The following is a 13,624-nucleotide window of genomic DNA, read 5'->3' on the forward strand; positions in this document are numbered from 1 at the left end:
TAATGCTCCATTTTTAATTCTATGTCAAACAAATTAAAACATTGAAGTATCATCCAATGTGAATTATTAAAAATAAATTTTCTTCCATTTTGAAAGTGAAAGACGAGAACTTTTTAGATAAGTAAAATAAATCCAGAGTTGTTAAGATAAATAATGCTGCAATTTATACATCTTATTTATAAGGGTTAATAAGACAGAATATTAATAAGATAGACTATTAACTTTAATGTTTTCTTGATATTTGCTAGAATGGTTGAATTTTGTGTTGTAAAAAAGAATCCTTTGTAAGGTGCTGTTTTCAGAAAAGTTTATGATGGATTAAAGTGTTAAAGTTAGCAATTTGATTATGTTGTATAACAAAGATATTCAAGCTTTGCATAATCTCTAAAACTTAAGAATGCCATTATAAAGAACTAGAGGCCCAGTGCACGAATTCATGCACGGGTGGGGTCTGGCCGGGCCTGTCGGAAGGAGGAGGAGATGGTGGGATGTTGGCCAGCAGGCCCGCCCCCTATTGGGGTGGGAGGGGCGATCAGGGGCAGGGCCGGCTAGGGATGGGGCTGCAGGAGGTTGGCCAGCCGGCCCCACCCCCTGATCGGGCCGGTTTGCTGGCCGCAGTGGGCATCATAGCAACCAGTCGTTCTGGTCATTATGGTGTTCCAGTCGCTGGCTTTTTATATATATACTAGTAGCCCATTGCAGGAAGATTCCTGCAATAGGGCTTCCTGCTGCGCTCTCCCCTGGCCCCACCTGCTTTCCTCCCTTCTCCCCCAGCCCCGCCTGCTTTCCTCCCTTCTCCCCCAGCCCCGCCTGCTTTCCTTCCTTCCTCCCCGGCCCCACCTGCTTCCCTCCCTTCTCCCCCGGCCCCGCCTGCCTTCCTCCCTTCTCCGCCGCCCCGCTTGCTTGCTTCTCTGCAGCTTCGCTCTCTTCTGCATGCTTGGCTTCTTTCTACGCTTTCTTGATACGCAAATTAACCACCATCTTGGTTGGGTTCATTTGCATACTCGCCCTGATTGGCTGGTGGGCGTAGCAAAGGTGCGGTCAATTTGCATATTACTCTTTTATTAGGTAGGATAGATATGAAGTAATTTGTGTTTCTTATTTTCTCTATTCATAGTTATTAACAAATAAAAGTCACTTTTAAGTTTCATGTTTTGAGCTATTTTTATATATCTAGAAAATGTCCAAATGGTTATCACAGTTTATTTTATTTTTTTCCTGATTGCTTTGGTAATAGGACTTTATATATTTGTATTGTATACACATATGTAGAAAGAGGACTGATTTGAAGTATATGTAATTATATAAAATCATAGTGGTTTTTATTCAGTGCATTTAAACTTCATTTAGAGTTATAATTGCTGCTTCCTCTAATTATGAGGAAGGGAAACAATTGAACAATATAGGTTTAATTTTTCTTTTTGGGTCTTCCTAGCAATTGAAAGCATGTAGTGAGGAACAAGAAGATAGAGAATGTTTGAACCAAGCGATCACTGCTCTCATGAATCTCCAAGGTAGTATGGACCGAATTTACAAGCAGTATTCACCTCGACGCCGACCTGGGTAATTCCAAACTGTTGAAAATATGAATGCTTCTGCATACTTCACTTACATCTGATGCCTGTTTTTCTCAAGAAGTGTTATTTATAGTGATAGTTGCATTCTTGAAAATTATACTTTGGTTTTATGTTTTTATTTTGGTCTTCTAGTCTTTTTAAATTGTCATTGTATTATTGTTAAGATATGTGTAAAAAATTTAAAAGATATAGTTGATAAGTTTTGTATAATTTATATAAGAAATAGGATTATTTAATTTTAAGTCGTATGGCAATAGGAATGAAATATGGTACTTCTCTTTCACAATATGAAATTGAGGCTTGTAGTGGCAAAGTTAGAAAAAATAAATGCTGTGTGCAAAATCTAGTGTTTGGTTATTTAATATTTTTGTCACTTGATTTGAGGTAGTTTACACTTAAAGCAATTATGGTTGCTTAGTCATTGAATAAGCTAACTTTGTCTTGGTATTTTTTTTAGGGATCCTGTTTGCCCTTTTTATAATCGTCAATTAAGAAGCAAGCACCTGGCTATTAAAAAAATGAATGAAATTCAGAAAAACATAGATGGATGGGAAGGCAAAGATATTGGACAGTGTTGTAATGAATTCATTATGGAAGGTCCATTGACAAGAATTGGTGCTAAACATGAACGGCATATTTTTCTTTTTGATGGCTTAATGATTAGCTGCAAACCCAATCATAGCCAGTCACGCCTTCCAGGTTACAGTAGTGCAGAATATAGATTAAAAGAAAAATTTGTCATGAGAAAAATACAAATATGTGATAAAGAAGATACTTGTGAATACAAACATGCTTTTGAATTAGTATCCAAAGATGAAAACAGCATAATATTTGCTGCTAAATCTGCTGAAGAGAAAAATAATTGGATGGCAGCACTTATTTCTCTTCATTATCGTAGTACTCTAGATCGAATGCTAGATTCAGTATTATTGAAAGAAGAAAATGAGCAACCACTGAGATTACCAAGTCCTGAAGTTTATCGTTTTGTAGTAAAAGACTCTGAGGAAAACATTGTTTTTGAAGACAACTTGCAAAGTAGAAGTGGAATCCCCATTATTAAAGGAGGAACAGTGGTGAAGTTAATTGAAAGATTAACATATCATATGTATGCAGGTATGTGAAACTCATTACAAGTGATTGTCTAGGCCGAAAATGTTCAAAAGGCTTGAGGCCTGAAAAAAAAAATGCCTCTAAAATATGAAAAGAATACTGCAGAATCAAAAGGAATAAGTAACTAAATGTCTCTAAAATACAATATTATTAACTTCACTGATAATTAAATATTCATAAAAATTGTATATCCATAAATCTTGAATGTGAAAACAATCCTCATTTCTCAAGAAATACTGTGATTGGCAGAAAGAGCCACAATTGGAAAAGCCAGGATAAAAGAAAAAGGGAAGTAAGGCCTCCAAAATACGCTGAATAAATTGAATATGCAACCTGTTTTATGCTCTATTTTTTCAGATCCCAATTTTGTTCGTACTTTTCTTACTACATATCGTTCATTTTGTAAACCACAGGAATTGCTAAGCTTACTGATTGAACGGTAAGAAAAATTTTTATTTCACTTATATTTGCATTTTGTAAAAACTGAACTGTTTTTTATCTTGTAAAATGCTGGGTACCTAGTATCTACTCAAGTGGTTTTTTAATATAATTTATTTGGCATAAAATTAGCAGTATTTCTGTTCACTTTAAACAGTGTGCTTAAACTGAAATCCCTGTTTATAATAGAGGTCTTTGCAGAGCTTAGCAATGTTTATAGTGGTAATCAGAAAGACCCATTTTAGAGGATAAAAAAACTATGTATCTTAATTAAATTGTTTTCTGTACAATAAAACAATGTTTTCTTAAAAGATACTTTTTTACTTTTAAAACAAACTTTTTATTATGAAATATAATAAGTGTACAAGAGTGAATAGGAAAATATAATAACCTCATGTATCAGTCATCCAACTGCGGTAATTATCAACTCATATGTGCCCTATTTTTCTACCATTTCAACATCCTAATCCCAGGATTACAGTCAGCCTCTGTTTCCATGGGTTCATTATCCTTATCCGTCTCCATATCTGAGGATACGGAGGGCTGAGGGACTCCAGCAACAGTGGATTTTGTATCTGCTGGGGTCTTGGAACCAGTCCCCTGGGGATACCAAGGGACAACTGTCTTTTGCAGTATATTCTAGACAGTGTATTTCACCTGTAAATATTTCCAGTTGTATTTCTAAAAGATAAGTACTCTTATTAAAAATATAATCAAAATGTCATTATTAGAACTAAAAGTTAACATTTTCTTATTGTAATTAATTTTTAAAAGTAAGTTTTAGATTGACTTTTTATCTTTTACTGAGTATATTAGTGGCAGTTTAAATGCTTTAAAGGTTAAATGTAGCATCTGAACTCCAAAATAATTTTTGTTTCACATTTAAAAACTTAATGCCAGAATTTTATCTTGACCTCTAACATTATGTTTTTCTATGAAACAAAGTTTACCAGACTGAGTCACTGTAATGAGCTGGGAAGATTTACTTGGTTGTATTTCCATGTCTAAAATTAGGAAAGCATACATGTTAGACATATTTTAGCTGTATTTCTTGTGGGCAGTTTTTGGTTTTTTTTTACTTTGCTTTTTACTTTATCCACTTAGGTATGTTCTTTACTGTTTAAAATTCAGTTTGGACCCTCTCTTTGGATTTATATTCATTTATTTAAGGAAAGTTATATCTACTTGCATTTAAAAAATAAATATTATGGATATTAAAGAGGTTATACTACTTACAGATTTTTTTCTTGAATCTTTTCCATTGATCTTTTCTATGTTGATAAATACTAGTTACTGAACTTTTTTTATAGAAGACTATAAAACCTTAGTACTGTATAGCCAAAGGGCAATTTTTTGTAGTATGTAATACTTTAAGAAAAATTTATCAGTAATTGTACTTTTCACATAAATAGTAGCAAACAAGGTTGCTTAGTTAAAATATTCTTACTGCTGTGTTTGAAATCCTTTTCATTTATGTATAAACATGGAAAATTTCTCTCATTTTGCTTTTCTTCTTAGATTTGAAATTCCAGAGCCAGAACCTACTGAAGCAGATAAATTGGCAGCAGAGAAAGGCGAACAACCTATTAGTGTAGACCTTAAAAGGTTTCGCAAGGAATACGTCCAACCAGTGCAACTTAGGTTTGGCGTGTATATTATATTTTTAATGTGCCGTTCGATTTTCAGTATATAATTAGCACAAAAGTTTTTACCTCTTAATTCAGGTATAAGTATTGTTGTTAACCTCATAGCAGTTAAGTTCTTTCTTTATGAATTTACTCTTAAATACCCTGAAGAATTTTAATTATTAAAATAGATGTTATTTGCATCAGATATCTGGCATGTGATATTCTTACAGACCAGGATGCCTATTAAGTAAAACTTATAAAATTGCATATGAGTTTGCCTATTGTCAACTCCTCCCTCACACACACACACCTTTTTTTCTTCATGTCTCATTATGAATATCTAATAACCTTGGGCTTAATGTTTTGCTATACTGATTTTATCATACATTTATTAATTTATCATTCTTCTATTGGTCCATTAATCATCTAATTGGAGTTGTAATTCAAAGTACACTTTCCTTTAAATACTTCCACTTGTATATCATTAATGGTATTTGTTTATTCTTGTTTTCTAAACTGTATACAATACACTTTGGTTGACTTTTAACAAATACATGCATTTCTATAATCCAAATTCCTTTCAAGATATAAAATGTTTTCATCACCCCAGAAAGTCCCTTTATGCTCATTCTAATCAGCTTTTGTTCTGATTGCTCAAAGCAGTATTTACCTTACTACATAGATTAATTTTATCTATTTTAGAATTTTATATAAATGGATTCTTATATTGTATACTCTTTTGTGTCTAACTTCTTTCACTGAACATGTTTTTGAGCATGTTGTTGCTTGTATCAGTAGTTTGTTCTATTTTATTGCTGAGGTGGTATTCTATTATATGAATACTAGTGGCCTGGTGCACGGATTTGTGCACATTGAAAGGAAATTAATTGTGCCAATAATTGGTCTTCAGACATATTCTGTTGAGGACGCTGCTTTCTTTAAGCTTCAGAATGCCAACAAAAACAACCAAATTCACGATCGACAATGACAGATAGAAATACACACATGCGATTGGTGCCAGCAAGATCTCGTGCATGCGCGAGTCAATGTTTATTTTTAAATTGGCAGTGCGCATCATATGTACCTGCTGGTTGGACAGATGGACAGTCAGTCATTTAGCCTTTTATATATATAGATACCACAGTTTGTTTATTAATTTTCCCACTGAAGGATACCTGGGTTCTTTTCAGTTTTTATTATTATGAAAAAAGCTTCTATGAACTTTTATTTTTCAAGTTTTTTGTGAATATATTTTTTCACATAGTATCTTGGGTTAACAACTCAGAGTGGAATGGTGAGTCGTAGGGTAGGTGTATGTTTAATTTTAAAAGAAACTGCCAAATCTTTCTCAAAGTGATTATACTGTATTACACTTTTACTAGCAATGTATTAGAGTTCCAGTTGCTTCAAATCCTCATTAGCGTTTAATGATGACTACCTTTATACCTTACCCACACTGAGGGGGTGTAGTGGTATTTCTCTGTGGTTTTAATTTGATGACTAATGATGTTGAGAACTTTATATTGTTCTTACTGGCTATTCATATTTATTTTGTGAAGAATCTATTCAAATCTGCCTATTTTTTGAGTTATTTTTTTTACTATAGAGTTGTTACAGTTATTGAGATTCCAGTCTTGTCAAATAAATGTTTTATAAATTCTTCTCTAAATCTGTGGCTTACCTATTACTTTTCTTAATAATATATTTGGATGAGCAGAAGTTTTTCATTTTGATGAAATCTAATTATGAGATTTTTTTTCCTCTTACATGATAATTTTGAAATTACATTGGATACTGTAGAAACTAGGAAGGAGAGGAAATGGAAGTAGTTATTTGAATTAACCCTGTGCAAACTAGAAGCTAACAGTTTTGTGATATCTTGAAATATTTTCTAAGCCACAGAACTAACCAGGCATACAGTGACTAAGGTGGTTTTGTTCAGATAGCATGATAGAGATTGGGAATTTAAAGAATTTTCTTAGCCTGGGAGAAAAATTATTTTCTATCAGTTAGAAAGGAAGAAAGCTAATCTAGAAATGAACAAGTGTTGGGAAGGATGTGAAGAAAAGGAAACCCTCGTGTACTGTTGGTGGGGGAATGCAGATTGGTGCAGCCGCTGTGAAAAGCAGTGTGGAATTTCCTCACAAAATTAAAAATGGAACTGTCTTATGACCCAGTGATTCCACTTTTGGGAATATATCCAAAGAAACCTGAAACACTAATTCGAAAGAATATATGCACCTGTATGTTCACTGCAGTGCTATTTATAGTAACCAAAATTTGGAAGCCGCCCAAGTGTCCATTAGTAGATGAGTGGATAAAAAATCTGTGGTGCATTTATACAATGGAATATACTGCTTTACCGTAAAAAAAGAAGCAAATCTTACCCTTTGCGACAGCATGGATGAACCTGGAGAGTATTATGCTAAGTGAAATTAGCCAGTCAGAGGAAGACAGATACCATATGATTTCATTTATATGTGGAAACTAAAGAACAAAATTAACTAGCAAACAAAATAGAAACAGACTCAGCTGTCAGAGAGGAGGGGATGATAGGTGGGCTGGATGAAAAAGATGAAGGGATTAAGAAAAACACAACAAAACCCATCCTCATAAACTGACAACAGTATGGTGATTACCAGAGGGAAAATGGGGTGGGGGGGAGGTAAAAGAGCGCAACAGAAGGATAAATGGTGATGGAAGGAGACTTGACTTGGGGTGGGGAACACACAATACAATAACAGGTGATCCTATATAATAAAGATATAATATGCAAATGGTCGTTATGCCGTGAAGTGTAACAACTGGATCACAGATCAGCAGGAGGGTGGGGCAGCGAGCTACAAGCAGGTGTCGAAGAGCTACAGGAGGGAGCAGGGCAGCAAGCTATGGGGGAGAGAGGGAATGGGGGGAGCTACAGGAGGGTGGGGCAGCAGGCGGAGAGCTACTGGAGGGCGGCAGCGAGCTACTGGTGAGCTACTGACGCACAGATTTGTGCACGGGGCTACTAGTATATTATAAAATTGTACACCTAAAACCTATATAATTTTATTAACTAATGTCACTAATAAATTGAATAAAAGTATAGAAATAGTCACCCACTGAAATAATGAAGGAAAAATGCTAATCTAATTAATTTACTGTATCTCTAAGTCTAAGAGTAGAATGTTATACTTGTATAGCTCAGGCGTCCTCAAACTATGGTCCGCGGGCCACATGCGGGTGTTTTTGCCGTTTTGTTTTTTTACTTCAAAATAAGGTATGTGCAGTGTGCGTAGGAATTTGTTCATAGTTTTTTTTTAAGCTATAGTCCGGCCCTCCAACGGTCTGAGGGACAGTGAACTGGCCCCCTGTTTAAAAAGTTTGAGGACCTCCTGTTTAAAAAGTCTGGTATAGATTGATTAAATCTCTACTTGGACAGTCATAAGTAATATTTTTGTGATACTGCAAAACAAAATAGCTCTGTCAGAAATATTTTTTCTTTTGGGAAAAAAAGAATGTGGACATATCTGTAAATTACATAGAAATTTGAACCAAATATACAAAATCTTAGTTGATTTTCCATCTTATGTGGAAAATATATAAAAATTAAGATCATAAAAATCCTTTTTAATATAATCATTTAAAATAGCTTTGTATAGTATAGAGAATGAATTTTGTATGTATGAATAAAAGAAAAGGTACTTTTGCTGAAGAGTAATCAGTAATTAAGGAATCATTACAGGAACCATATTTTATGCTTATAAATTTTTTAAAAAGTATAATTTTAAAATAATGAACAGTCTGAGATCTGTCTTCATATTGTAGAAGCACTTAAGATATTAATTAAATACAAATTACAGACTCTGTGAGTGTTATGGCCTTTGTATGTAAAGTTATCACCATGGTATTAGAGAAGTAAAAGAAGTGTAATTGAATGCTTAGGTTTCATTAAAATGTGTTTGTTTGTTTCTTTCCCCATTTTATCAGGATCTTAAATGTATTTCGGCACTGGGTTGAACACCATTTTTATGACTTTGAAAGAGATTTGGAGTTGCTTGAAAGACTAGAATCCTTCATTTCAAGTGTAAGAGGTATATTATTTAAAGGTTTGATTGAATCTTATGTCACACATGAGTTTATTTTTAAATTTGTGTGACTTTTAATTTAAAAGCTAAACTAGTTTTCATTTTTTAAAAACTGAAATAAGATCTGGAATGATATTTAAAGACGCCAAGGAGCTTGTATATATTTAGAACCACCTGAAGTCTTAGAACCTTGCCTTTTCAAGTTTTTTAGTAGAATCTTTCTTTTAAAGAGGTCAAAAGTCCTCTTTAATAAATTTAAGCCATTTATTTTTTTTAAATATATTATATTGATTTTTTACAGAGAGGAAGGGAGAGGGATAGAGAGTTAGAAACATCGATGAGAGAGAAACATTGATCAGCTGCCTCCTGCAAACCCCCAACTGGGGATGTGCCTGCAACCAAGGTACATGCCCTTGACCGGAATCAAATCTGGGACCTTTCAATCCGCAGGCCGACGCTCTATCCACTGAGCCAAACCGGTTTCGGCTTAAGCCATTTATTTTTATCTCATGTCAAAGTTGTCATTCCTTAAACTAATTATATATTTGTATAATTTTATCTGTTTCCTTAGTCTCTTTAATCTTATTCTTTAGTTTTGAAAAGTTAATAACTTTTTAAATAATGTTTACTTCCCCCTGGAAAAGCTTTTAGTGTATTTTGGCACCTGAAAGGTAGGAGTTTCCTACCTGAAGTAGCAGAACACAGCCCATGAAATGAAAGTCTAGGCCATGAACATTTAAACAGATGTATGTGTCATTAAATGTATGTTATTGAATCAAGAACATTTATATTTTATCTGATAGTATAATGTGTTAATTAAGAATACTATAACTAAGCCTAGCTTATTTCATCTACTTGTTTTTTAAGGGAAATTTTACTTAAAATAGAGGATATGATTTCTTTGTTTAAATTTTGAGATGTTCAAGATAAAATTTTCAGGCGTACTTTAAAATTATTTATAGCCGAAACCGGTTTGGCTCAGTGGATAGAGCGTCGGCCTGCGGACTCAAGGGTCCCAGGTTCGATTCCGGTCAAGGGCATGTACCTTGGTTGCGGGCACATCCCCAGTAGGGGGTGTGCAAGAGGCAGCTGATCGATGTTTCTCTCTCATCGATGTTTCTAACTCTCTCTATCCCTCTCTCTTCCTCTCTGTAAAAAATCAATAAAATAAAAAAAAATAAAAATAAAAATAAAATAAAATAAAATTATTTATAGTACTAAATTAATTTAAATAATATTGCAATGGAGACACTAGATTATATGTAATCTAAGAAGCTTTTATAATACATACATGTATTAGAATAAAACAAGTAAATTTTATATTAACGTCTATAGTTAATATCTAAAGGCCTTGTCAATACACATACCTCAGGATAACCATATAGTTGATTTGTGAAAGTTTCTTTTTATAGAAGTATTATAACTAGTAAGTGAAGAAGGATGATAGAATTAGATTACCATTTCTCAATTCCTAGTAACATCACAAAAAGAGAAGTAACTGGATATTCTATGCCTCCTGTTAAAAATATACTAGCAAGTATTTGTGTCAAAAATTGACCCTGAATCAAATCAAGTCTCTATGTGTCTGATTTCCAGAAAATACAGGGACTGCAAAACATGGCAATGATACCACAGGGATGGAATTGGCAAAATTCAGACTTGGGGAAACAGAGCAAAAAATAAATTACAAGCAAAATGAGAGATTAAAGGAGACTTGAGACATACTAACTGAGTGCAACATGTAGATCTCATTCAAATCCTATTGCAAACCAACTATAAGAAAACATCTATGCGACAGTCAGGGAAATTTGAACACTAATGTTTTTTTAATATATTTTTATTGATTTCAGAGAGGAAGGGAGAGGGAAAGGAAGATAGAAACATCAATGATGAGAAAGAATCATTGATTGGCTGGCTCCTGCACATCACCCACCGGGGATTGAGCCCGCAGCCTGGGCGTGTGCCCTGACCTGGAAACGAACTTTAACCTCTTGGTTCATAGGTTGATGCTCAATCACTGAGCAACGCCAGCCAGACTGAACACTAATATTTGATGATATTAAGAAGTTATTGTTTTTTATATGTGATCATGGTATTGTTATTTTTTTAAATCTTTAACTTTTAAATAAATGCATACTTAAATATTAGATTTGTTTTTAAATAGCAGGGATTAGATGAAACAAAAGGACACCATTGAGTTGGTCCTTGTTGAAGCTAGGTAAATGTTAAACATTATGTAAAGGTTTATGTTATCTATCAAATAAAAGGCATTTTTGTTTTGTATCTTTATCTAGGGAAAGCCATGAAGAAATGGGTAGAGTCAATTGCTAAGATCATCAAGAGGAAGAAACAAGCTCAGGCAAATGGAATAAGCCATAATATTACCTTTGAAAATCCACCTCCACCAATTGAATGGCATATCAGCAGACCAGGACAGTTTGAAACATTTGATCTCATGACACTTCATCCAATAGAAATTGCACGTCAGCTGACACTTTTGGAATCTGATCTCTACAGGTAGACATTATCAATAATATGCTGCTCTGTTTTCAAGAACCTTGAACATATCTCTGTTTTCAGAACATTTAGCAAATTATTCATGAGTGCTTAAAAATACCTCAATCTATTCTTGTGGGCATGATGGAAAGTTTATAGCACAGTTGTTTTTTTTTTTTTTGTTTTAATCCTCACCTGAGGATATTTTTCTATTGATTTTCAGAGAGAATGGAAGAGAGAGGGGAAGACAGAGAGAAACATGGATGTGAGAGAAAACACATCGATTGGTTGCCTCCTGCATGTACCCTGACCAGGGCCTGGGTTGGGGAGGAGCCTGCAACCGAGGTACGGAATCGAACCTGGGACCCTATGGTCCGCAGGCCAACACTATGCACTGAGCCAAACTGGCTACGGCTATAGCACAGTTTTTAAGTTCAGTCTGTTCGGCTGGCTAAAGTCTTAAAATGTATTGCTATATAGGCCCAGATTTGGTACTTAGCAATCCTTCACAAGAGCAGTGGCAGAGAGAATACTAATGCAATAGAATGGCAGCCACTTTCAAAGTAGTCACTGAGCTTCTACTAATACTACTTCTCTCAGATTGCTTTATTGAGTTGTTTCAGCTTAATCAGTCAGTATAGATTCTAGGCTCTTGGCAGCTTAGTAGATAGAATATTGAGTGAGACAAGCTTTATTCTTTTTGCTTTTCTTTTTTTCAGATTCTACATAATCAGAATTTTACTTGGGAGCTTGGCAGGGTTAGGTTTGTTAGGCAAATGAATAATAAAATTGTTACAGGAGAATAAAGATTTCTTAACTTCTTTTAAGGCATCTCAAATAACTTCAGCTTTTTGAAGTAAATATTAACTTTAAAGAAAAGTTATTTCTAAAGTAGTGCGATGATGAGCCATAGTTAAAACTTCCAGCCTGGCCAACGTGGCTCAGTGGTTGAGCATTGACCTATGAACCAAGAGGTCATGATCAGGGTACATGCCTGGGTTGCAGGCTGGATCCCCAGCAGGGGGTGTGCAGGGAGCAGCTAATCAATGATTCTCATCATTGATATTTCTAACTCTCTCTCCCTCTCCCTTTGTCTCTGAAATCAATGAAACTATTTTAAAAAAAAAAATCTTTCCAAACCATTTTCTTTCATTTGTAAGGATCTCTAGAAATGTGCTTGGCTATTTATTTTAAAGTGTATTCCATCACCTTTCTTTATATATAGTGTTCTTGCCATCACCCTATATCTGGAGTGGCTTAGCTGTAGAGCTTTGTCCTGTGTACCAAAATGTTGCTGGTCCAAATGATCTCTCTCTCTCTCTCTCTCTCTCTCTCTCTCTCTCTCTCTCTCTCTCTCTCTCCCCTCCCCCTCCTCCCTGTAAGCATGTCCTGGGGTGAGGACTGAAAATATACATATACAGGGTGTCCCAAAAAAATGTATACACACTTTAACAGCTGATAGCTCAATTTTGAAAGTGAAATGTATTTTAATAAACACTGCCTTTATAATTATTCAAAGTGTGTATCATTTTGGGGGGGACACTCTATATATAAAAAGACGTTATCCTGGTTAGCAGCCAATTTTTTCTTTACATGGATTACACAGAAAAGTAAGATTATATAAAGTTTAGTGCTAATAGGGAATGTAGGAAGGCATATTCTTTATTAGCACTAGACATAAAACTCTGCCTTCTTTAGAATTGGGCCTGTGCTTTGCCCTGGCTGTGTTATTCAGAATTTAGCACACATGTTGGAGGTTGTCAACATCTGACTCAAAGTGTCATGTTATATTTTAAGTAATTTGGAGTTCAGGTTGTTTTTGTTTATAATGTGGGATTTGTGATAGGTAGGAATGGAAGGACTTGTTACTTGAGATAACAAAGCAGATAGTACTGAATCAAGTTTTCCTTCATATGGTGACTGTTACACAAATAGACATAGAAAGAAAAAAGCACCTAGCTCTATGTGGACTTGCTTTCAGAACATAGGAATACCTTTGTTAAATGATATGTGTATTATGGAAAATGGGTAACATACATAAAACATTAACACTAACCTAAATTTCTGGTGAAATAATAGAACCACTTTAAGAAAACTTATTTTAAAAGATATTTTTATTGATTTTAGAGAGAGGAAGGGAGAGGGAAAGAGAGAAACATCTATCGGCTGCTCCTGCACGCCCCCTGCTGGGGGGTATCGAGCTCACAACCCCGGCAAATGGCTCTGACCATGAATCGAACCAGTGAATGGGACAACACTCAACCAACTGAGCCACAACCAGCCAGGGTGCTGGTCAATTTTTTAAATT

General features: G+C 34.7%; 1 protein-coding gene across 6 annotated transcripts in view; it reads left to right on the forward strand.

Annotated features, from left to right (window-relative positions):
• SOS2 (SOS Ras/Rho guanine nucleotide exchange factor 2) overlaps positions 1 to 13,624 on the forward strand; it is a 106,004-nt gene that overhangs the window by 67,622 nt on the left and 24,758 nt on the right. For all 6 annotated transcript variants that reach the window (XM_054716085.1, XM_054716084.1, XM_008139075.3 and 3 more), the window contains 6 exons: positions 1,436 to 1,563; positions 2,035 to 2,690; positions 3,045 to 3,126; positions 4,644 to 4,766; positions 8,723 to 8,826; positions 11,115 to 11,337. In XM_054716085.1, the coding sequence (XP_054572060.1) occupies positions 1,436 to 1,563; positions 2,035 to 2,690; positions 3,045 to 3,126; positions 4,644 to 4,766; positions 8,723 to 8,826; positions 11,115 to 11,337 (1,316 nt within the window). The remainder of the gene's footprint in view (positions 1 to 1,435; positions 1,564 to 2,034; positions 2,691 to 3,044; positions 3,127 to 4,643; positions 4,767 to 8,722; positions 8,827 to 11,114; positions 11,338 to 13,624) is intronic.

This window comes from Eptesicus fuscus, chromosome 5, assembly GCF_027574615.1.
Source record: "Eptesicus fuscus isolate TK198812 chromosome 5, DD_ASM_mEF_20220401, whole genome shotgun sequence".
Lineage (NCBI taxonomy): Eukaryota > Metazoa > Chordata > Mammalia > Chiroptera > Vespertilionidae > Eptesicus > Eptesicus fuscus.